At 39.8% G+C, this 26956-nt stretch overlaps 1 protein-coding gene across 5 annotated transcripts in view; it reads right to left on the reverse strand.

Moving 5' to 3' along the window:
* astn1 (astrotactin 1) overlaps positions 1 to 26956 on the reverse strand; it is a 427741-nt gene that overhangs the window by 190868 nt on the left and 209917 nt on the right. For all 5 annotated transcript variants that reach the window (XM_084369247.1, XM_084369246.1, XM_084369245.1 and 2 more), the window contains one exon: positions 14932 to 15059. In XM_084369247.1, the coding sequence (XP_084225373.1) occupies positions 14932 to 15059 (128 nt within the window). The remainder of the gene's footprint in view (positions 1 to 14931; positions 15060 to 26956) is intronic.

The following is a 26956-nucleotide window of genomic DNA, read 5'->3' on the forward strand; positions in this document are numbered from 1 at the left end:
TATGAATGGCTGAGCATGGAATATTTAACCAAAACCATGATCTTTACCTAACCTTGCCTGAAGTGTTTAGTACAAGAACATAAAGCTTCCTGCAACTGAAAAGATCAAATTAAAAAACAAAAAAATAAACAAAACAACAACAACAACAACCAAATAATATAGCAGACCGGGTTGGCAAAACTGACTTTTAGTTTCTTGTAGTTTAGTCCCTGTGGCCATATAGTTCCTGGAACAATTTAGTAGGAAATAGTACATTACCCCAGTAACTATGTTAATCATTCATTGACCATTCACACAGCAGATTTTGCATCAAAATACTGCCTCATGCAATATTTCTTATTGTGAGAATGTCAAAAGCTTGAATAAATAATGGTAGACATGAGAAATGATGTAACATTCTTCAGCAGTTTGCGAGTCTGTTAAAAAAGGTTTATCCATCCTGTTTTTGTCATAAGCAAGGACTACTCAATGAATCATGGAATAATATAATACAATGTTATCATACAGGGAAATATTCTGAGCATTATAGAAGCAGACAAACAGGACTATCCACAGGGACAGTACAACCATTATCTCCTTGTTATACATACGTTTTCTTGTTGTACACTACATGGAAGTTTCACCTCTATGTACTATATGCACTTATGGATTTCTAGTGGTGATGCATTTGGATTGGATGCTGAACAACAATTTCAACACAATGACAACAGAAGTGGACAGAGAGAGGAGAAGGATTGGAAGACAGAGAAGCACTTAGGAAAGGAGACCCATGGAGACTGACAGCACAGAAAATTAGTCTGGTCCAGAGTGAAGTGACAGGAAGTGTTATACTGTTTCAACCCCCTTGGCGGGGTAGTGTGGCTAAAGTGCAGTAACACGGACGGGTCAAAGCACAGCACGGTCAACTTGTGATCACCACAGTGGTTTGCTGTGATTTTGCATGTGTGTTGAATGTGTGTGAAATGAAGTGTGTGTGTTCATGCCTGACTATACCCATGTGACGCTGATAGATCACATACAAAGGTATAGAAGCTACTATGTCAGCAGTAACTGTTGGAGTGGAGGAGAGTGGAGGGAGCTGATGACAAAGCGGGTGAAATGGTGGGCTGTAGATGCCCTTCTCCAACCTCTAAAGACGAACAACTCTGACCAGCAGCTGTTGATAAAGAGACTTGCTCTGCACAGGACCATAAAGGTATGTCATCGTTTATCCTCCATCTGCCCTGAATTAGTGCTGCAGGTGCCACTGAAGATGATTCCTCTTTTTTTGTGCATACATTTAATCTTACAAAAAATCTCTCAAAAGATTATCTCTCGAAAAGATATTAGCTGCCTAGAAGAATGTAAATATTACAGATTTGCTGTAACAACTTTATGTATGCAACAGGAAGTCAAATTTTTAACCCCATATAGCAAACCGCCATATTGCCTTATGGAAATGAGTCCAACAATTCAGCTAGTACTTAGTCAACAAGTTCTAATCCAAATGTCAAAAAAAAAAAAAGCAAACCATGTACAAACATATACAATTTCCATATGTGAAAAAGCCAATGTCCAGTTCACATGTGGCATTATTTTATTTAATTAACATGTGAAAATGTAACTTTCACGCGTGGAAAAGGGCTTTATTAAATGTTGTTTTGTTTTCACATGTTAGAATGAAGCTCTAGTGAAAGTTTAAACAGAAAGGCTAGTCTTTTGCATGCTCAGTCCTTAGTTTATGGGGACAGATGCAGTTTTTTGGGTGGAAGTGTAACGGAAAGTTGGTAGGACAGACAGGATGACAGACACTTTCCCATGTTTAAGTTTTGATATATGTTGCTAAAGACACTACCTGCTACCACATTACTGTTGTTTGGTTTTGTAACTTTGCTTTGTGGGTTGAAGTGTAGGACATTCATCCTTTATTTGATGAGTGAAGGATCGGTTTAGTTGTCAGACTGAACGGCATCAGACCGTCACAACCTTGTCCCGCCCTGCTGGCTTACCCTTACAGACAGAGGTCAAGTTGCCTCTGTTACTACCTCTGCTGGCAGATCAGAAACTGTGCCCCCATTCCGCCTCTGTAACTTTCATACAGGGCTACTGCCTCATATCCACGCCATTCAGCATGGCCTCTGCACTCAACCACACAGGTGTGCGACTTTCTCACGCATCAAAAAAATATCCACTCATCTCAGTTCAAACTATCTTCCACGGCAGAGATTTCAGAATGAGCGTCATTGTCGGAGGTTCCTGAGCTATTTTCGTGCTTTAGTGTGGGAAAACGGGGTTCAAAGACTCTATCCTATTCCCGACACGGTCCAAATCTAATGTAAACATCTCTCCTCACCACTAAATGCTTGCATCCTTCTGTCTTATCATCTGGTCAGCGTTCGCTGTCTCATTGCTCACATGCATTCTGGTATTTATCATTTTTTTCCGTGGCAAAACTGAAGCATTGTGTTCATTGTCTGTAAGTCCACCTGTCTGCTAACATAAATCTACAATCTAAATGCTGTAATAGCTGTGATAGTTTATTTTCTTCTTTTTCTTCTTTTTTTACCTTATTTCAAGGGATAATGACATTACTGTTAATCCATAATAGCTGCTGAATGTTGAATTGCCTCAACTGCAAGACTTGCAGGTACTTATTTAAAGGCATACACAGGAAGGCTGCATTTCTACATTCCTTGGTCCAATAGCATATCTAGCATGAAACCTGTTTTCAATCTTTTTCCATTTGCTTGGTAAGCATTATTGCAGCACCTTTTTTCCAGTCACACTAGTGTGAACTACAGTGTAATCAAGTAGTATCTGTAAAAAACACACATTAAAAATGTATTCTTACCTAAAATTACAACAATTATTTCATCTGATGAGACTGTGGCAGTCATCCAAGGATGCTTGACAGAGGCAGTTTCCGACATACAGCATGTATACAGTAATTTGACTGCAATATTGTGTGTTTGTCTATCTTTCTAACGTTCTGTGTTTGATGCTGGCATTAAGCTTGTTATGTCAGTGGTTGCTCCGATTGTTCAGGCTGTATTCATTTAATGTATTCGTTTTCAAAAATGGTATTCATGTAACATCAGCATAGGTCATTGTTCCAACTGAATTAATATGCAAACAATGTGCATTTAATGAGTAAGAGCTTGGAACTAAATTGAATTACATGAAATATTGCTCCATTTTAAATAGCTGATTCTGGCCCATTGATTTGATGTGATCGAGTGAAGAAATCTCTCATTTGCAAAGATAATGGGATAAAAGAGTTAAGTAAAAACTGGCATCGAGACTGAAGAAGGGATACAGTGCAAAATAAAGAAAGATCACTCAATATAAACCTCCAGTAGTAAAATGAAATCATCAATTTCTATCCTACGGCTTTGCTTATATAGTGTCTTAAGATCCATATCAATAAATGTAATAAAAACTGGTTTTGAATAAAAAAAAAAAAATAGGGAGAAGGATTTTTTTGGTCCAATTAAAAACAAAACAAACAAACAACAACAAAAACCCAAACTGTGTATAGAGGACACGCTCACTGCAACAGTTCTTTCAGGTTTCAGAGATGACATAAAAAAGGATACTGTACATCTAAAATCTAAATATCTAAAAATGAGACTCTTAAAAGTGTCATCGTTTGGAAACTAACTGCAATTCAAACTATTTTAACTGACTACGAACTTTATTTGCATTTTATAACTTGTATCTTACAAAAACAAGCAAAAGAAAAAGCCGGTTACCTTCTTGATTCTGACACCAAATAAGCTCTACGAGCCATGACTGTTGTTTGGCTTAAGAATTTGCTCCAGAATGTGTCTCAGTGCTGAATAAATTATAGCCCCCGCATGTTTTTCAAAGTAAATACATGCTGAATAATTGCTGCGCTCCAGCACACTCTGCATCTCCACTCCTCCTGAAACAGTGACACCGCACTCACTGCCTCATCATGTCTAATCCACATTTTGACTACAGGGCTGTTGTTTGAGGATTTTGTCTTGAAAACCATTGGGGGAAAGACGGGGGCCCCTAAAGGCATGACCTTCCCTCACTGCCACCAATTATATCAAGGCCCTATAAAATATAGATTATGTGCCATCTTGGTGCTGACATATCTAAAGGCTCGTTGCATGGGGAGTGTGCGGAGAGGCCGTGGGCAGACCCCGAGGGGAGGCCCGGTTGAATATGACAAGACAAGGGGAATACAGTAACACAAAGGATGACCTTGATGAACAAAACTTGGCCGGCGCGGGCTAAGAAAAGAAAAATAAATAAATATATAAAAAGGCTCCCTTCCAGATGACTGTGTGATCAATTCAAATCTAATCAAGGCTCTAAATATTAAAATGCACTGATTGCAATGATATTCATTACCCTAAACTGCAACCCGGACCAATAACCATGTATTATTAATGGATAGGAGCTGAGTTTGGAACAATTGGCATTTAACTTTGTGTCTTAACCTTTCAGCATAAATGTCAAGACAAATTCTAATAGAAAAAGTTTGAAGTTCATCCAACAGTGATTTCATACATTTCAGCTCAAGTGTGTTTCTGGGCCCAGATATATTCAAACCCTGAAAGGTGGTGTGAAAGGCGATCAGAGATGAGATTTACAAACTTTGTTGGCAAGATTTCACATTTCACGGGCATGCATGATAGAAAATCACGGGAGCTTTGCAAGCCTCGGCTTCACTTTTCCGCACACATACACACACAGATACATACCAAACACTGTGAATCACAGGGAAAAAGATGCGCCTGTGGCAAGATGCTCCTTTGATGTAATCAGCAGCAGTGCAGGAAGACAAATCTTGTCAATAAGAAAATAATCTTAGTTGAAGGGAGTGAGTCTTGCCTGGTGGTGCTAATCAAATATAAAGGTGCTGTTATCAACATGTAATCTCGTGTTGGGTTCTAGATGTTATCTGGGGAATGTTAGATGTAGAAAAGGCCCCTTATTTCACATGATGCTTGCAATATCATGTGTTATAAGATGGTAAATAACAAATGATGGTGTTGAATAAATACAGGTTTGAGGAAGAAAAAAAAAAGAGGTTGGTCTAACTGAGGACAGGTGAAATTACTTAAGCTTAATTTACTTACTGCCTGAAATTAGTGCCAATTTCATGATTTTATTTCATAGCAACCCATTGAGCAAATTAACTAAACCACGGAATACTGTCAATTACATGCGTTTCATATTTTACATCAAATTACACTGTTTTTAAAATCCTAGAGGTTAAAGGTCCAGTCTGTAGGATTTAGGGGTATCTAGCGGTGAGGCAGCGTTTCTTGCTTGGCGGTGACCTCTAGTGGCAGAAGTAATTCTTATTGCAAAGGATGAAGTCAGGAGAAGTAATACGAAGAACGAAAAAGGCTATAGGGAAGAGGTCAGGGATGGTGGTCGTGTTAACTAAACAAGCACAGGACATCCAGGAGACCACTGTTCATGCCCAGTGTGGAACCATATGTCAAAGGTGAGTTATTTTAACTTAGTACCGTGGTAAAGTTACATCACATACATAACATGACTGCGGTTAGTTAAGTAACATAGGCTCAATGTAATACAGTAAACCTAACCATGTAGTTTTAGCTCCTTAACCTAACCAAACTGCAAGCATACAACAAAGATCTGGTAAGCCCTTGGGAATGATGAAATACAGTATGTGGTTTTGGGTGTCACTGGCAATGGACTTCTTAAACGAAAATTATTAAATACTGAACCTTTAAGGAAGGATCATCGTAACATTTAATAAAAAAATAAATTAAAAAAAAAAGGTAAACAGTGATTGCAAGCACAAAGGACACAATTCTAATAACCTGCATGCAAGTCACCCACTAACCACCCAGACCTCCACACACATGGTTTTTGCCTCACGACATAAAGTGTGAAAGCCTATAAAGCCTATAAATGTAATTCATAGAATACTGGGCTCTTTATAGTGGTAAGTGCAGGGCCAGGATTAACCCCCTTAATGGCCGAAAGGGCAAAAATATTGACAAATCGAAGGCATTCAGACAAAGTATCCTTATATAGATTAGGGAAAAACATAGGAGCCAACTTGGGGCCCCAATTCAGTGTTTTAGATTTCCAACACATTTGGAAGTTAAGCATCCGAGGAAGGGGATCCCATGGTAGTAAGCTTCTTTACCCATCAGGTATTCCAACCCTAGATTCTGTATCACTTTTAGCAAGACACCGTATCCTGTAACAATTAACATAAAAAAAAAAATATATATATATAAATTTCCAGCGAATATCCTAGACAGCACTTTCAGATCTGTCTCTCTTTTGAAACTTCTCTTCTGAGAACCTAAACTCTTGTGTCAGCCATTTCTCCAGACCTATAAGCATAAATCCGTGGATCTGATGACAAACGACAGGGGATCGGCTGCAGAGCCTCGGTAAATGGCAGAGACGATTATTTCACCTTTGGCGTTCTCTGTTGTGTTACATCCGCCTCAGCGTAGGCAGACGTACAGACACCCATTCAAAGACACAGATGTGATGTGTGTGTTACAGATAGCAGAGGCAGTGTCATTTTATGGCTGCTAGCAGAGGATCAGAATGGGTCAAGCCTCCCCTGTAGCCCTTTTAACCTTCACCAATGGATTCCCTCATCCTGGCTCTGCTCACCCCCTGCCTGCACACTGCAGACAAAGATGGCTGTCATTCACTCACTTGTTGGGGCCCCTTTAGTTTTGTGTTCTTTTCATCCTGTAAATTTCCATTGTCTTCCCTTCCATCTGTCCTACTCACTTCTCTCTCTTTTTTCCCCTTCATTTTTCTTTGTCCATCTTCTCTTTTTTGCTCCATTATCTCTCCAGCCCCATCTTAGGGGAAATCTGCTTAGCAGCCTTGAGCATACTTGCTTTCCAATTAAATCAAGATGTATTTGCCTTTCAAAAGTCTCCCTTTCCTCACTCTTTCTCCCATCGGAATAATTGATGGAGGTCTCTGGCCTCATGATGAATGGCTTCCAAGCCTGGAGATGAATAGAAAGATGAATGATTTCACCCTCGCGCCGACCAGAGAGGGCTGGAACAAGGAGTGCTGACATTGTGACAAATACACTGACCATAGAAACCAAACCTGGCCGAATCAGCATGGGACGAAGGGGTGGCATGCGCTCATTGCGGCTCAACAGACGTTCCTCTTGCCGACGCCATCTCTGCACGTCTGTCTACCCCACGGACAATTACCTGAGCCTCGCAATTAACTGCAGGCACAGCGATAATGCTGACAGCCTGCCAGGAGACGAGTGGAGGTGGCGGTGAGCCAGCTAGCTGGGGCTGGAGAGCGCTGCGTTGGACGCTTGTGTTTGTGCACTCAGTGGAAATGTGGAGGCCAAGAGAACAGGTGCAGTAAGGTGAGAAGATGCCCCAGGTGACTTCATGTGGATGGTGCCACCACTTTCCTAGCCAAGGTTTCTAAGCTGAAACAAGTTTTTCCTCTGCCTTCATATAACTCGCTGTCACGCAGCTGAGAGGTAGCAAATGTTTATAAGAATGAATTCAATGAGCGTGTGACGGGCCATCTGTTTTAAAGGGCCAATAAGTAAGATTGTTACAACCCTGTAGAACATAATGAGCATAATATATCCACGTAGGGGGTGAAAGGATTTTTGATCAGTAGCAATAACTTAGTGATTATGTCGCCAGCTGGCTTTCAAAAACTTTCTGGGCTGAACACGTTTGTAACTAAAAACTTGCTCCTTCCCATTTCAGAGAGATTGAAACACTGAGGAATTTACATGACAAAATAAAGGTACCATGGCTTTCTTCTGCATGAAAGCAGGCAGTGACATAACTGGGAATTTCAGGACCCATGTAAGAAGGTTTCTGTGGACCCCACTTAATCTGTTCAGGATTCTTAGTAGACATTTTGTGGCGCTCTCAAGCTATGCCCCTCAGCACCATCCTCCAAGCACTGTGGATGATCTTCAGTTATTTTGCATCTGTAATTACCCAGCCGTCACTGTTGCAATTTATGCTCTTTACAAGCAAGAGAGAGCGTCACTTGTGACACTTACATTAGATAAGGGTTTTTTAAATGAACAAAATATTCCCACATGATTAACTGACAGTAGAGTTCTTGATCAAGAACTCCATATCGTGATTGGTTAAACACACCTGTTACAGTTAATAACTGGCTAGGAAACACTCACCTAAACTGGCACACGTTGATTTTTTTGGCCACTTAGATGGACACAAAACATCATTAGCATCCAGTTGGAGTTGTGTTTCTGACGTGTTTCTCCAGTAAGTCCATTATTAACTCTTCTTTTTGCTCTGTTTTGCTCTCAACCAGCTCTTTAGCTGCTCAATTGTCCACTACATTTACAAAACATAGTCACTTATGTTGTCTGCAGTCTGGTGCTGAACAGGTGGCATACAGTAGGATTTTAGACCTTACAAAAGAAAAGTAGCCACCCAAAACAACAAAGCAATGAGTTATATATATATATAGATATATTATCTAACCTTTTCTGTATTAAAATGTCCAAAAAGCAACTCAAGCACTGCTATAATGTATAGTGTGTTGAGTTGTGTCCTCACAGTATCTCAAATGTTTCTGATGATGTTTAAATCCAGAGAAATCTATATTTTTATTCAAGTGATGAGTGCATTTCTACGAAAGCACATTGACTGAATGTCACATTCACTTGCAATTTGCTCATAGTTAATTAACATCCACATCAGCACTAGAGAGCATTTCAGCGTCTTTGAAATGCACAGTATGTCATTTCTGCCGTCAGGGATCTCTCACTCAAAATAAAAACAAAAGAAATAAGTAGCATGGGATCATGGGAGCTCTCTCCATTGTAAACAATGATCATTGCTAATGAAAATGTATCTATGTCCACCAGGCAGAAATGTTCACTAACAGGGTAATGTAAGTTTATTCAAGTTTTATTTACATTATTTTTAATGTGGCTACATCATGTGATGTTTGCTGACTTCCTTACACACTCTCTGCCCCTTCATTCCTCTGAGCACATCTTTGTTACCTGCCGTATTTTGTTCCGTTCTCCTAGCAACTTATTTATTCCACTGGGAGCGTTGCAGAAGCGAAGCGTAATAACGCTACCTAATCTCTTGTGATGGCTGCGTTGCTGAATTGCTGCAGCTCACACACGTGTGTCCACAAACAAAGCCTTACTGCTGCAGCACAGCTACTGCCAGTCCTATCTGTCAAAATGGATTTTGCCTTTGATAGTGATCAGTGCTCAATCTGAAATTTTAATTATGCCTATGATGAAACTGCGTCAGGTCAACCTCTCAAAGCCTAGACTTAATGTATAATAAGTCACATATTACTGCAAAATGCATTAAAAGCAATGTTTTAATCATATCTTTTTGAGTTTTTCAGCCTGTTAGAACACACTCGTGACTCGATGGCTTTGTTCATCACTCGCAGTTTTCCTCAATTTGGCAAATGTTTTGAGAAGTTTGGGATAAATAATGTGACTCACTTGTGAAGATTCCTTTGTGACTGTGATTTAGTGGATTTAAATTTAACATCCCTCCCCATGTGAATCATAACAGGCAGGTGAGTCATACTGACATGACAATCTGACAATCATTAAGCATTTAAGGCAAAAGTTTCACGAGCAAACAGGACAGATTGTTGCTGCTTAAGGAGCTGATGCATCAGTCACACACTGAGAAGTGAAGTGATGTGGAGCAGGGAATTGTTAAAAAAATATTGACGCTGAGCCGAACCCAGAAAACATGCAGCTGCAAAGATGACCAGTGACTAAATGGGTTAACAATGCAAACCGAAGGACATGTTCAAGAACATCAAAGGTAAGGTAGTTTGTATGCTAGGCATATTTTACTTGACTGCATTATATTAAAACCATTCAGTTATTATTTTTTACCCCCTGTATGAAAATAAGGATATGGCCAAAATATGAACTCTATCACAAATGTGTTATGACTGAAGAGCCACTGGATGACTGAATGCTTGTCATCTTTCATGAGGAATTTATATGATACTTGCATCATTTCTGACAAGGCGGTGGAAGACCGTGTCAGTTTGTTGAGAAACATCCTAAATATAAAGGAGCTCGAGGGGAATGCCTTCTTTCCTCACGCCATCCAAGACTGTGGCCATAACACTGTGTTAGGAAACTATTGTCAGAAATCAAATCCATTACTTTGCTGCAAAAGTTGGTAGACGCATTGGATCTAAATTCATTACTCTGCTGCAGCTGTCACTGAGTCCTTCAAAAGTCCTCAACCAGAGGTCATGGTGTCACGGAAAAGTGTTGCCACATGTTTCTTTAACCCAAATTACATAAGTGTTCATGGAAATCAATCTAATTTCAAAGCATGAAAAATGTGTTCTTTACCTTTGCAATAGTAGATTGACAAACTAATTAAATTCCATTTAATGGACTGAGTTATGTCTATGAAAAATCAGCAAACCATATCAGTTTGAGATGCTGTCATTTTTTTTCATGTTGCAACTTTACGTCACAATGCTTATGGTCTGGTTAGGTTTAGGCACACAAACCACATTTTTAGAGTAAGGAAATGATCATGTTTTGTTTTACTTGGCTCTGTTGCCACAAACAAAGCGGTTACAAATGTAAAAGCTTTGTTTCAAACAGCAGTCTCTGGCCTGGCAGCCTCCTCACACAGCTGTTTGCCATCATTGTTGGCTTAACCCCCTTACATGAGTGTCAGCTGATGACATGTATTGTAAAAATGTTTTGATATATGAACATTTGAAATATTCAAGTGAAGTACAAATAACCCAAGACTGTACTTGAGTAATTGTTCTTAATTACATACCATCGCTGATGTTTTCTAGAACAGCTAGAGGAAGAGAGTGTGTTTGTGTTAAATAATGTAAATAATCAAGCTGCCACTCAGGGAAAAAAAAGAAAATACTTTGAATACTTACAAATAGTTCAGCGATCGTCAGCGCGAGCATTTCACTTGCATTCGTGACTAAAAACAGATGCGTGTGAACTGTGCATTTTAATTACTGTAGGGGCATGTGTGCAAACAGAGCAACTAGAGTATTCAGGCCAATCACACAACAACAATAACAAAAAAGTATCACTGTGCTTGACCAATGCCATCCAATATGTCCCAAAACAAGAAGAACAACCAATGATATCCATTGATAAAGTCACAGGATCCACTCGTCAGCATGAAGGGATCGCCAGGTGGCACAAATAAGTTAAGAGAGAACTGACCAAAACACACCTTGAGCTCTGAGCTAGAGTCAGGCAGCTAGACAGCATAAATGACAAACTGAACTGTCTAAGCTGATTACAACGGAGCTTCCTCTTCTCTGCTGTCACCATACCTCTCTCTCCACAGCGCTGTGTCAGCACTAGTTACAATCACTGGCTGGCTACTCAGCGTGAAACTGATCCGCTGTACCAGTCCATCTATGACGTAAGTAAAAATAAATGTACTTAAGTACTTCAGCTGAGTACAGCTTGGATTTAAAAGTACTTTGAGTCTGGAGTTACAGATACTTCACATAATTTTTCCATATTGCTGTCAGAGATGAAAGTAACCAGATACAAGCAGTGACCGGCCGGTGGAGTAGTGGCTTCAGTACAGGGACAGACAATATTTTGGACAAAGTTGAAATTGAAACTGCTTGTAATAACAACTTCATTAGTTCCATAATTAATCTCGTATTTGAGTGATTGTTTTATCAGTTCAGCCAGATCATTAAGGATGCCAAGTCTACAGTACTTAGCCTCCAAACAGGTGACACATTTAGGAACATGAAACTTTTTGTTGTCCTTAAACTTTCCACCCTTCTGGAGTCTCACTATCTCAAAACATAAGTCAAGTTTTCTACAGCACAATCCGATTTAATATTTTGGAAGTCAAGTAATCATTTTGTCTATACATGATAACTTACCACAGATTTAAGGTGCTGGAAAAGCTTGGGAATGCACTTTGAAAATGCTTAGAAAGTGCTTGAATTTACTATTTAGTTTAAAGTATAGATAAGTATGTAAAAAAAAGTTAGCATCTAGCCCTGAAGTTGCTAAAATTCATTAACTTTAATGTTTGTAGTTCTAATAGCAGGTGCTATATTATGTGGACATTAAACAGGAACACATTTCACACAGAAGCTAGTGGCTAGTCCAGATGTGACATGAGGACTTTAGCTCCTTCTATGCTGGATTTCCACATCTTTCCACATCACTCATCTTTGGACCACCATATTGTACTTTCCATGCACTTTTTTAGCATTAGGCATTGGTTCACTTCTAGCATGCGTTGGGAACAGAGTGAAACCTGCAGCACAGTGCCCCAGAGTCCACTGTGTGTTTTTATGGTGCCCTGCTGGATGCTTTGAAATGATATCTCAATTCATGATATTACTCTTCAATAAAAGCCCAGGGCTGCCACAGCAAAGGCCCAACACAAAGGCACGGGAGGAGAAGTGCTGCTGCGTCAGTCTCTGTTCTGGGCTGTGTGCACTGTGAGCCCAGGGGCGATGTAGGGATAAAAAGGTTTGAGCCGAGCACAGAGAGGGGGGACAGGGGCTCGGGGACTTGGCAGCAGAAGATCCATTTAGATTAGACGGTTTTTAATATCCTCTGAAGTTTCCAATAAACAGCAGTTCAAAACACCGCTGCTCCTTCGTCATTTGATTGTCTATCACCTCGGACATAACCCCGCTTGATGTGGTTTTGAATTGCTGCCCCGACTGGCCTTGTATCTCTGCTGTTATATCAACAACAAGCGATAAACCCATCCCGCAATCTGCTGCTTTCCACACTGTAAGGCAATTCAGAGGCAGTTACACAGGTGCCCTGAATAAGCTTAGCCAGCAGGCTGCCTGAATGAGGCATTCAATGCAATATGTTGAAATATAATTATTAAACTTACGCTCACTATTGTGGTACTTTCTACCGCACTCCAAACATGAAGAGAAAGGTTATTACTTATGCAGGCAGCGCAGGGGAGGATATCCTCTCCATAACACGTATCGCTCTTCATAAAATGTTCTACAACTTAAATGCCGGCAAGAGAAATATTATATTCTGCTTCCGACAAAATGGAGTGGTTAGACAACTTTCTGTCAGGCAGATTTTTTCCTATCCAACAAGTCCATCAGACACTTATGCCTATGACTACTCTGCATGTTTTCAAACATTTAGAGAACTAAACTGTAAAACTAAGCAAAACAAAGTGAGGTCAAACTCGGCAGATAATGAGGTGTCCAGATGGATGGACACAGATCTTTGGCCTTCTGCTGCCATGGCCTGACAGTTAGCAAGCCAGGATTTATCCTTCTTCTTTTTTCCTGCGTGTGTCTGTGCTAATGGCAGCTGTTTCACATAGGAAGGCTGTTGCTGTTCAAACACCGCTGCCATGTGCTGCACTGGTAATGAAGAGAACAGCGAGATGGCCTCTGATGCCACAGACTAATGAATCCCGACAGTCATGGTACAACCTCTCTCCCACACACACTTCCCAGATCAAAAAAAAAGAAAAGATTTTGCTGATGTTTTACCTATTCTCCCTTCACGTTCGTTATTAAGTTGGATGTTGAACTGAGGAGTGTGTGGAGTCGCACTGTGACAAACAGCAGCCAGAAAGTCTTAGGTATGTATTAAAATGTGGTGTTTTGTCTGGCTTTTAAAAGGTTATTCTGTATGTCATCCATCATTCCCAGGTGAAGGAGAAAAAAAATCATACATAAAAGAAAGGGGTACAGATGGGTTACATTTAACTTGCTCTGAAACTGTATTCATTAATTCAGCTGCATAAAGGCCGGCGGTCAGCTTGCTTTCTGACAATATGTTTTTTGATATCTACCAATACTGTACTCTGCTGACACAGTACAATAAAGCACACACTCTGCAATGTGGGCCAATAGTCCATGGCTGCAAGTGAAAGATCTGAATGCAGTCCAAGTCCTGAGCATGAATTTTACTCTGTCGTCGTCTGTTTTATTATTCTTCCCTTCTAATATAAGTGCAGTACAGCAAACAACCAAACTAAAAGACCAGAAAAAAACATGTATATGTGAAACTATTCATCTGTGTAAGCCAAACTTTCAGCTGTCAGCTGTTTCAGAAGTTATGTCATCAAGTTACAGCTGGTGCTGCTTTATAAACAACTAATTAATGGGGGGCTTTTATTGTGAAGAAGCTATAGGAAATTAAACTGTTCATCACTGAAATAACAGAGGTGTGTAAGCAGTGAACTTGGATAATGCTGCAGGGAGAAAGAGTGTTTACAGCGGCTTCATTTAACCACTATTCAAGACAAGGGCGTCATCAGTAAGAGACACACCTTTATGCCAGTAGCCTTGAAAGAAATGCAAAACTGCTGCACTGAACAGACGTGCCAAGTCAAACTGAGTGAAGGCAAGTCAGCATGTGTGTGGATAAGCCCCATATGGTTCTTAATGTGTCTGTAGACCTCTACCAAAACAGATCAGTGAAAAGTGCACGTGCAAAAATATATTTTCAAAAAAGAGACTCAAAGGGGACCTGAGGATTGTAATAGGCCAGAGCACAATTCAACCAGCTACAGTCAACCCAACAAGACCAAACTTATAGTCCACTTCAACTTGGGTATTAAACATATTTGCTGCAAGTCAAACAGAGTCCTTGGTCTGGTTTCAGTTATTGTTAATTGAGGGGACCCATTAGGATGTCTACATCGGGCCGATGTGTTTCGGGGACTGTAACTTTCCGTTCTCACCCTTACGATGGCAGAATGCATAACATTAAAAATGATGGCGAAAATGTCAGAATGTATGCCAAGACCTTGGGCTACTCACTCAGCATTCCACAATGCTTACCAAGCCCTGAGAAGTTGTTTTTTTTTGTTTTTTTTTTATTTGTTTGAGTAATGAGGATTTCTCGACAGGCTAGTGATGAAGTACTATCGCACAGCTGTGAGCTAGCAGACTGAACTATGAAATATGGTTTCGTACCTTTGAGGTATTCTGGGTCGGGCACGGGGTCCGACAGCTCCTCGTGGCACTGAACCTCGGTTGGCACCGATGCCACTACCATGCCATCTGGGAGCTGCTGCTCGATGCCTCGGGCAAAGTTCTTCTGCCTGGTGTTAAGAGAGACGAGAGAATGGGAGGTCCCGTTTAGCGACAGAAGCACTCAGTCATCCAACAGGGAACGAAGAAAAACGAGAGACAAAGTAAGTTAAGAGACAAAATCTAAATAAAGTACTGTGTGTAGAGGTTGTCAGCACATTTAGTTTACAGTAATCTCAAATGTCACTCCAGGTACATTTCTAAAGTTAACTTTAATCAATCATTTTGTGTACTCAATATCAAGATTTATTTTCTTTACTTGGAGCTGTAATTTTGCTTGAGTCATTTTCATGTTCACCTTTAATTTTTAAACATGCTTCGATAGAGCGCTGTAAATGCTGTCACAAAATCTATGATTACCTTTCTGAAGTTGAAAGATGTTGAAAGATATTACTGCTAGTGAGATGAGAGTCAGTGAAATGAGCGTGTGGTTGTATCCGTGGCACACTGTGAGAGTGGAAATCAGGCTGGATATGTGCATCATTGAGATTTATAAGAACAGACCAGCTTTTGCACATTTATTACATCTGAAACAGTGTATGCATAGTTCTTCTCTATTGATGCTTACACAGCGATAAATTCATGACCGTATAAGCCCTGCTAGAATATATAATAATCATTACTAATAAATGGTAAATTTATAGTTACTGACAAAATTACTTCTATTTAAACCTCATTCTCCAACATTGTACCAACAAAAAATATAATTGCAGATGTACATGCCATTGCATTTAGAGTTGAGTGAATATTCAGCTGAACTTCTTCTGTACTTCTTCTAGCGTGTCATCTGAGTAAAATGTGTCAATAGCTGTACTTGTGAAAATCCTCACTGGGTAGCTGAATGACTTTCTACATTCATTCAAGTTTCTAAAACTTGTTCTGTAAATATTTGTTTTACTCTCATGATCAGGCTGTTCTGTATATAACTCCTGATCAAGCCAGTTGGCACCACACACTTCTGCTTTAAGTCCTGCTCATTCCCAGTGCAGATACAGAAACAGATGAGTCGGTTGAATAAACGGATACAGATAGTGGTTTACCCACTCATCCCTAATTACATGTTGATACTGATGTAGTTGCCTGTAGTATTTTGTTTTATGACTATACAGCAATGTTTTCTCCAAAAACATTGATCATTTTGGAATGACAGTCTTTATTACATTCTGTGATGATAGACAAAGGCAAAGGAGTCAGAAGGAAATTAATGAAAAGGATTAATGAAGGTAGGAGGGACAGAGTAGATCAAAGATTGATAAGTAACTTCGCATGAGTGGCAAATCGTAAAGCAATACATTCTGTCACATCATTAAGGGAAAATCAATACATAGTAACAATTATTCACAACTGTACAGTGAATTGAGGAGACAAAGTCTCACATAAAACACGTCATTTTTCACTGTGTTGATTGTTCTGCCTGCAACGTGACTCATCTTCAGTCTGAGAGCCGATGTCCTCATTTGTCTGCTGCTGTGAGTGACTCTTGGTTGAACTCGCTCATTTTGTCCACTTCATCATTCTTTGTCTCAATGCCAGTTAGGTTCACAACAAGGTTCCACAACAGAATGACTGCAATAAATCACTAACTTAAGTCATTCAGGCATCTTGGGGCCAAAGCAAATGAGAATACATAATTATTTTACACATAGTCCTCTGATTATTTTGACTCCAGACTTATATTTTTTTGAAAATATAATGTACGCATCATTGTACATCAGCAGATGCATAAGGCATTCAAAAGTCATCATTAAATACTATGATTTGGACCAGTGTGCAGGATTTAGGGGTACCTATTGGCAGACATGTATTATAATAATCCTAATTGTTTTCATTAGTGTATAATCACCTAAAAGAACCATTGTGTTTTTGTTTCCTTAGAATTAGCATTTCATATGCACAGAGGGAGCAGGTTCTCATCTAGAGTCCACCATGTTTCTGCACCAAACTGACAATGGGTGTTCAGTAGGTTGCAATCCCTAGCCTCACCACTAGATACCACTAATTCCTACACACTGGATGTTTGAAGCTGCATTAATATATTTCATAGCGACCTGGGCAACCAACCCAAAAATCACAAATTTGAGATGTTACAGTTGACAGTCTCCTCCCGTCCCATGCAAAAAAAAAAATCTAGCTCTTTACTAACTAGATGCGTGTTCACCAGCTGGTTGTTGTGCTGGTGTTTGCCATTTGGTGTTGAGAAATCAGCATGCACTGTGTTTAGTCAGCCCAGTGTCACGGAAAAGTGTGTAATAGACACGCTGATCCACTAGAGGGCAGTGTGAGTGTCACAGTTTTCCTCGCTTAGGTGCGAAAAACTACACGCATATAAAAGTACAGAATCAGCAGGTGGGGTTAATGACAGGAACAAAGGATGGGCATACAGTAGTATGAAGAGTAACGTCTGTGATGAGAGGTAGTCAGGGTTAGTCTGGTGGGTCATTTACAGGACTCTCATCTAGCAGACCAGGGTTTTAATCCCATGTGGAGACAAACGGCAGTTGTGACTGCTGTGAAGAAGTGCTCATTTGAAGCCAAATGATCTTTTCTTAATCCTAACCAAGTAGTTTCAATGCCTTTATTTTGAAATTTGCAGATTTATTATTGTGAACTTGACCACAGAATGAGACCATACTGTTTTTTTTATTTTTATTATTTTTATTTTTTTTGTATTTTTTATGGGTATGCGAGGCCAAACACAACAGTGACCGGTGGATCTATTGCAGTTTGGTGTTATATCAGTTTAGCTTTGAAGTTTTGTCTCCTGCAATTGAAGAGAAAAAAAAAAAGGGGGGGTGAACAAAAACGTGAGATGCACACCATAGAAACACTGAGCCAAATTATGCTAAAAAGCCCTGTATAGGCCATAGAGGAAATATTAATTAGCACAGCTTTAAGGGACAACACGAGACCTAGTTGCTAATAAAACAGAATTATTCTTTAAAATTTCGCAGTAAACTCCACCGAGTACACATAGGTTACCCACATGGCTGGTTCGTAAGGTTCTATACCAACATAGGGAATGGGAGAAGCAAAAATAAATAAGTAAAATAAACACAATGTTGGCTTATACATCTCTGGATGAATAACTCACTTGCTGCTGTTTATTTTACTTTCTCATTTTAATTGACCACTTCCTGTATGCTGAGAATATTTCCTGCCACTAACCATATCTGACACCAGTTATAACATTTAGCAAAAAAGATCTAGAGCATCTTGATTAGCCTTAATGGATCTTCTTCTCAGTTGCAGGTGCTTTTAGGACAGTTTTTCTATGAAAAATTTGTGATATAATGTTTAAGCCTCTCAAACCTACATAGCAGCAGCCAGTAAATCAGCATGAAATGTCCTAATGGTTCACTCTGTTGACAGTTTTCCTGTTAATCATACCATGCATAATAAACAATTTCATTTGTGCAGTATTCTGGGTCTGAGCAGAGAAAATAAAAAGAGGATACACAAATATTTACAAATCACAGAGTGTTGCCTTTGGGAAAGTCACGGTTTGAGAACAACAGAAGCCACTGGCTTGAGTAAAAAAACAGCGTCAAATACCACCATTCAAATAACATTTCATTTGCACGGTCACGACGTGGCCAGGGGTGTAAGGGTAATTAGCAGGATATCAGGCTCATGAAAACAATGTAAAGTTGGCTGCTGGTGATGGTGGGAAGCAAAGCTTATCAGCTGATGAGGGTGGGTGGTAAGGCATGGCACTGGGATGGCACTTGCATGCATCGTAAGCCTCTGGAGTGGAATAATTCAGAATAATGCAAATAAAGTGTAATATACAGTGTTAATGCTTTGTTTGCTACATACGTATCGTCACTTTGTACTGAAACACAGTTTATTTGCCTGTTATTAGATTTCTGCCACAGAATGATGAAAAAGGTTGGTGTGGGTTTTATTGATACTGGAGTCAAATATTGTCAGCTTGTGCTGAAAGCAATTAAGCATATCGATAGCTGTTAGTTTAACAAAGCACACAAATTGGGTAATGAGTGAATCGTTTTGTTGTTTTGCTGAAGACTGCTGTGATTTTTTTCCTCTCTCTCAGAAACATGAAATGTGAAATATGGGATGAGTTCCTATACTGCCTTTAGGTCTGACTGACAATTTCCATTGTTTATTTTGTTGGACATAACCTTCAAAAGCCATCTGGCACTGTAGGGATGACATTTTACATTTTCTTAGATGTTACACTGCCAAAACTTAGTCAAGAATGTTTTTTTCAAAGCTGTAGTGAAGCAGCCACCTGTTTGATTAATTACTGATATAAAACAAAGAAACAAGGAAACATCTGATTAACAACAATCCTTTCATGTGTTTCTCATCCCTCGGACTATGTGACTAAATAAGGGCTACAACTAATTTTTATTTAATGATGATTAATCTGATGATTATTTTTCTCAAATAGAGAAACCTAAAAATGTAAATTTAGTCATTATCTACTCACACTTGAAACCGTCGAAAAGTTGGAGGAAGTTTTGTAGTCCATAAAACATTTGTGGAGCTTATCTACATTTAGAAGCTTAGTGATAAACAAACAAAAAACAAACTAACAACAAGAATAAAAACATGAAATGGCTCCATACAGCCTGTAGTTGAAATCTCTGGAAGCCCTGAGATTTCACATTGACTTCCAAAGATGTTATTTACAGCCTTTTTTAAGCCAAAATATTCACAGTAGCTGCTGAGCTAAAAGTGTTAGTGGGCACCCCGTCCAAAGTGTTATGCCACTTTTTTTGTTTTTTTAACCGTATTTTTTTTCATTTCTGTTGCTGAAACACTTACTGCTTAAGGCAATATATCATCATTGGAGAAGAAAGCAGGTGTTTTGGACTAAGAGCAGTGGACTTTGAGACCATCACAGCTTAACTGGCTGGACTGCTCCAGGGAGGAAAAGAGTTGGAATAAGAGCCATGCTAATCCAGCTTGGTTTAAGGCTGCTCCCAGCTAATGTCTGGTTGCAGGAAAAGAAAATGGACAAATGGGACTCAGGCTGGCCAAACAACGTGAAATCAGAGATCTCTGTTGTGCCCACAGAGGCCTGTCTGCACCACAACACCTCGGATCAAGCTGTTGCACTCGATCGGCAGGTCGTGTTCTGAGCTTACAAAGCGCAGGGAAAAAAATGACAAAATGAATTTTCAGGCAATATATGTACTTTAGTATCTAAAGTACAAGTAAAAGTAAATGACACACATATTTACATGTACATATTTACTGTAAAATATGGGTTGACTGGTATTGACCTCTGAATATGAATGCGTTATTATGCTTTGGGGTCTGAGATAAACAGAAGATTGGGAAATACGAATGACACCACACAGGGGTCGACAATATAAATGGCCCGGTGGCCCGGACGTACTTTTAAAACCGTCAGGGCCACCAGAACGCTCCAAGCACTGGCCCGGTGGGGCCAGCATGGATTAAAGTTCTCCGTCGCTACGACGGATTTCCGTCATTCCAACTTAACAGAGGCGACTTGTGAGATCAATGTAGATCGGAGGAGAACTGTTGGCTGACTTTTATTGACAGATTGTCAGACTCTACAGCCAATGGTATCGTTAACAGCGTATGCTCGCCTGACCGATGACAGTGTAGTGACGCACACAGGGCCCAGAGGGCCAGTGGCAAATTTCCCTTATTGTCTACCCCTGCCAAACCTTATAAGCACACACACATATACTACAACTTTCCAAAACGGTGAAAAACAGGAAGCTTGCACTCTAAACTAGCACGTGTGGTCAAGTCAACAAGGATGAACACACACACATGCATGAGCAAACACGCACACACACACACAAGCTCTGGAAAGATTACTGGAAAGTACATGAAATACTAGTAAAGATTTGGAACAATGACATGAAGACTAAGGTCATTGTGACATTTTGGTGATGGTCCAGGTCATCATTGCGCAACTGTATAAACAAATGAACAGAGTTTGAGGTGAATAAATGCCTGGTCAGTCCAGGAATAAACAGAACCCACTTTCTACAAGCTTGTGTCTGTGTTGTACTTTCTGAGAGTTTTGGCTTCAACATGTGCACTTGCTGTATACATCCTCTACAGCATTATCAGACAATATTATCTAATTGCTGGTAAAATAAATGAACTGAAATATGCACTGCTTTGCAAATAATTGTCGCAGAGTAAAAGTACAATATTTGCCTTTTAAATGTAGGACTGAAAGTAATAAAATAACAGAAAATGGAAATACTCCAATAAAGTACAAGTACATTAAAAATGTACTAGAGTACAGTATTTGAGTAAATACTAATATACATTTCATCACTGAATATAAGTAGTAATTAATAATTAAATATTTGTCAACTAAATGATTAATCGTTGCAGCTCTACACTGAATAACTCACAGTTTTAAATAAGAACCAATCAGGACCACAAACGATCTGTTCCCACCCCACCCTCTCAGACACATTTCATATTTTAATTAACTGAGTCAATGAACGCAGTCCTCCTGAGGGGGGAATTTGGGGATGTGGTACAGTAGGCTGAGGTGAGCCAAAAAAGCAAGAGGGAGATAAAAAGAAAAGATGCCTGCACAAAGTAGTTTGAGTGTTCGGGGTGGGGGGGGTTGTCAGGTGGGAGCGTGGTCTTAATCATTGATCCCAAGAAGCCACCAGAATGAGAACAAAGGGCACTAAAATATTCATTAAAACCTGCTCTGAGCTTGTCGTGTGAGGGAGGAATAGAGTGGCAGAGGGGAGGACGAGGAGAGGGAGGACAGTAGTAGGAGTAATGAGAGGAGGTTAGCTTTTTAACATCTCATTACTGGAGTCCACCGGCACCCACAGAGACAGGAAGACAGAGACCCTGTCACCGAGTTCTGTAATATGAAACCAGATCATATCGCGCCCGGTGATCCCGAGATGTCACAGTGATAGGACCTCTTTCCTGAGCGTGACCGCTCGTATCTCACGTTGCTTTGTAACCAAAATCATCTTGTGCCCTACCAGCTTGCTGCCAATGACAATGATAGGACAGGATTCTACCTACCAGGAAATCAAATAAAAAAAAGGCCTTGTGCCTTTTGAAATGATAATAACAAGTCCGTCTGTGAAGCAGGAGGGGAGGCTGCCTGTACTCCCCTTATTTCCGAAAAATATGAGAAGCATTTCAGGGCTGCTGAGCTTGACAGATGAACCATGAGGGAGCCATGCTGGGTGGAGAGAATCAAACCAGCTCTCTGTGTGTGAGAGTGTGTGTTTCATGTCGCTCTCACGAGACATAGCTGAAAGGGCTTGGCTGTCCAGTAGACAGGAGAGTCCAAACACCTACTGTGGCCATGCGTGTATGTGTAAGCATGTGTGAGCATTCATTTATGTGCATACCTGAGTGTTCGGGCTACTTTTCTATGTATATGTGTGCATGTGTTTATGTTGCCGCCGGGCACCTGCTCACACCACTTGCTGCTTCCCTTTTATTTTCCCTCTCTTTGTTGTTACTCCAGACAATCTAGATAGAAAAAAGTATCATTTTTCCCTCCAATAAATAAAACATTAGCAGTCAAGACGTTCACTTTGAGGGATTGTTTATATTTTCTTTGTTTTTTCTGCAGAAGAGGAGGGAACTTTGTGTGAGGTAGCAGGGATGGGAATAAAGGAAGTAAAGAAGTGTGTTTTACAGAGGAAATACAAATACCAGATACTGGTGCTAGCTGGAGGAAACTAAATTCAAATGCAAAGATGATTCTGTTCATTTGGAGGAGGAAAAAAAAAACAACACATCCCCACTGATGATTACACAATATTCAAATATGACTTTCTATCGTCGCTGAATGATGGAGACAGATGCTTTGTGCCACTCCAGAGCAGTGGGGTAGGGGCTTTTGTAAAAGTGCCAGCGAACATCACACAAAGGTTTCTCACTTGTCCCTCTCTTTCCATCTCTCGCTCACTTGCATTCTCTCAAGGGCAAACAGTACATCTAATAAGGATGTGCTAGCACCCGGGCTGCACTGCTGTTTCACTTGCATATTTTAGTTACCACTGACTGAAGTCTTTTAATGTTATACTGTAGTCTGGGTGAATACTCGCTTCTGATGGATGTCAATTAATTCATCATATATCACATCTATGGAACTAATTCAAGTGCAATGGTCTATTTACCGTTCTAAATTGTGCTATAGCCTTTATCTAAAATGAGTAGCTTTGGCATCAGCTGGCTGCAGACACCTCAGTGTTAATTTATTTACTCCTGTTATTGTTGTGGACTGTTATTATTTCATATACTGTATTTGGTTAATATACATTTAAAAAATGACTTTCCTTTAAATGTGAAAAGCATTTTGGTATCTGAAGGTTGTTACAATTCTGCTTTTGTTTTTTAAGTACATTTGTTTAAATTTGTAAATGTGTAAGTTTTGTTCCTAAGAAAACAAGGAAAGAAGAATAAGAACAGTATTTTTAAGTTGAATCTGTAGTAATCTGACAAGGTTTCAGCTAATGGTGGGGCCAGAAAATCAGGTTCCGTTTTTTGGTATTGGCCATTGAAAACGTTTTTTAAAGGACCTTGGGAGGTATTGACCTTTGGATGTATTACGTTTTTTTCTCTTTTGGTTTGTTTTGGTTTATTTTTTGTCTTTTTTGAAAGACCTTGTGAGACACTGGCCTTGGGTTTGCTGTGGACACGGCGGTGTCATGCAGTAAGTTAATTGAACTCTCGCCAGACTGACTTACTCATCTGAGCTCAAATGCGCATGCCACATAAACTTTAACAGACTTTACATACACATCTGTGGGCCCTATTGGTTTGTCGGTCATTACATGTAAAATAGTTTCATTAATACACAAAGTTACCAACTTGTACGTGGTATGTCCGGCTGATTTATGTGCACATGCATTTTATCTGTGCAAATGTATTTCTTTTAACAGTAAGTTAGCCTAGAACTTGAATCATGAGCACTCTAGACATATTTATTTTTGGCTAATGGCATTTAACTTCCATTCATATGCATGCCAGAGTTATCTCTGTTACTTTCTTATGGCAGGAATTAACGCAGTATGAGCCATACACCCACTTGCACGTGTAATGCTTTTAGTTTACAAGCTAAAATTTTTTGCGGACTACGAAACTTCCCTCAACTTTCCTTTTGGGTGAACTTATCATTTAAGGGCATGGTAATGACTGTACAAGCTATCAGTCAAACCCTCAGGCAGAAGCGATGGACAACTCATCGGGCACTATCCCTTACTTGAAGGCTGCACATTGCAGCTGTGCAAGTGGCTGTGAGAAATAGCTAAATTTTCTAAAGTTTGAAAAGCTTCTCTGACTGGAGGTCATTTTACACAGTATCAGTTAACTGCATACTGCTCATTTTTTCAGTGCTACTGTCTAGTGGAAGTGGAGGGAGTGGGAGTGATGAAGAGATCCAGCCACTGAGTTTACTGTAGGACAGCCTTTTTCAAAAACTCAAAGACTCCTCCAAAGAAGACTTACATTTAAGACTATAAATCAGCTGTACGGCATTGCATTGGAGGAAAAGAACACTCTTCCCTCCTGCTGTTTTTTTTTTATATTTGAAGAGCACACCGGCAATTAAGTTGATGGCTCTTGCAAAACTTTTTTTAAAGAAAAGTCAATGTAGCAGAAGCCCAGATGTCCTGACTTTAAGTCCCTTGTATGAGTTAACCTCCAAAACCACTGGAGCCAACCTTTTTCATAATTCAAGCTGAACTATGAGAGCTGGTTCCATCAGTTCAGCACCAACAGTTCTCTTATCAACCCCTTATAGTAGCAAACAGCAATGTAGACGACATGGTGGTAATGTTAGAGGGCTTGTTTTTTAAGTCAGTGCTGACAGTTGCTTCTACTGATTAAAATGACAAACATTACCATCATCCGATAATGAGCTGTAGCTAATTAACATTAATTCTGTGAGTAACTTGGCTGTTGACTGGTCAATGGGCTGTCCCCAAAATGGTTTCTTTACTCACCATTTGTGATTTTAAAGACAAATCCCTCTGCAACACTGCTCAATGACCGTGAGAGTTTTGCACTTAAGACCAGCAGAGTAATGAGTCACCCTAACTAACACAGTCTTGCTGATTGCATCGCATCAATTATGGGCTGAATCAGTCCGAATCTCAAAGTTAAACTTTTATGGCCATTATAGAGATAATTCAACTTATCAGCTTAATAGTTCGGAATCAGACCTTCCAGTAATTGGTAGAGGTTCTTGCAAAAAGTAAAGGCATCGGTGGTAATTGCACTGTGTCAGATATATTTAGTCCACATATGTGCAGCCTTTTATTAACATCACTCTCAGGGTGTAGCTGTTGGTTCTGAACAGCCATCTTCTAAGTATTAATACATTTAGGGCATTTGTTTTCTTAGTTTCAATTCAGACGGCCTTTCCCACAAGGTCAGAAATAATACAGGTAAGATTTGCCTCAAAATGCTTTCTACTCTTCCCTTTTTTACTTTTTAATTATGTAGCAGTGTGTATTGCTAATTATTTTCAATGTGTTCATCAGAAGCTAGCTCTAGAGCTCATCCACACTGCGACACAAAAACAACGTCTAGAAGCATCTAATTAGAAGATGTGCCGCCTCAAAGTTCAAAATATATCAACCCTCCAGCTCTCTATTCCCTATGAATCAGAAACTGACCTGCTAAATCAATGGAGTGCCCCTTTAACAGTTACCCCATTGATCATGTAACATTTTTTATGTTAGTGCAACATATTGGAGAACTGTTCAAGATGTTTGACAGCATAGAGCATTGCATTATGAACCACATTTTATAATGAGCTGTCTAAGCAGCCATTTAATACTGACCAGCAGCACATTCATTTTTGCTGTGCACCATTAAATTTGACATTAAGCTTCCTGGGGACAGATTTACCACCACCAGATAGGTATTGCCTCAGGCTGTCTTTCACATGTAACAAACTGCTTCTATTGCTATTTGTGTTTTTAATTCTGACAGAACTCCCATCTAGATCGAGGGCTCCACTGACCTAAAAGGATCTTCCGTATTCAATTACGATGCACTCTTTCCATAACTTTTGTTCATTTTACATTCTAAAGTTCATCTGGTCTAATTAGGTTCAATTTCAGCACATTGGCTCCTGGTCAGTTTTAATTCATTTGCAGCCATCTCTTATAATTATGCCTTGCATTAACCATGCCTCCCAAAAGAATCTCCCTTCTACTTTCACCACCTCATCTGCACAGGAAGCATTAGGTTCTCAGTCTGCCTAAGACCCCGCTCTCCATTCACAAGCACCTTCAAATGAGATCAGAGAATTAGAGGTTTGGATTCTTGATGATATTAACTGTCCTGCTTCACCCGCCCCTCCCTCTCTACAACTCCAGCAGTGGATCCCTAAGTGGGAGAGCTGCCTCCGGGCGGCGGAATCCAAGCACGGCCCAAATTAAATTCCTGGGCTGCAGATGACTTTGCTGACCTTCTGGCTTCCTGAGTTCAGTGGAAATGATTGCAGCATGCGGACAGTGATAATTAACCACCTTCAAAGTACTCTACCATCCACATCAAACCCTGTGCAAATCATGAAAGGAACACGGCATCTCTTTGGACCTGTGTGGGTTTAATATCCATAAGCCTCTACAAAGAGGGGATGGGAGTTTTTTTTTTTTTTTAGTATTTCTCCTCCTCAGAGTATTTGCCAGAGATTAGGGGAAATGTCTTGTTTAATAGAGGACAATCCCTGACAGTGGCAGGCTTTACTATCTGGTTTACCTTTTTTTATTGGGAGGGAACTGACATAAAATCTACCTGAAAAAGCACTGTAATGAAATAACCTATAAATATATGATTGAATCTTTGATGTGCTTTAACAACCTGTGATGATGACACATCTACCTCCTGATTATTTATTCATGACAAATGTTACCATCAGGAGATTTAAATTATATACAGTAGA

Source organism: Pagrus pagrus (assembly GCF_965226575.1).
Source record: "Pagrus pagrus genome assembly, chromosome: 12".
Lineage (NCBI taxonomy): Eukaryota > Metazoa > Chordata > Actinopteri > Spariformes > Sparidae > Pagrus > Pagrus pagrus.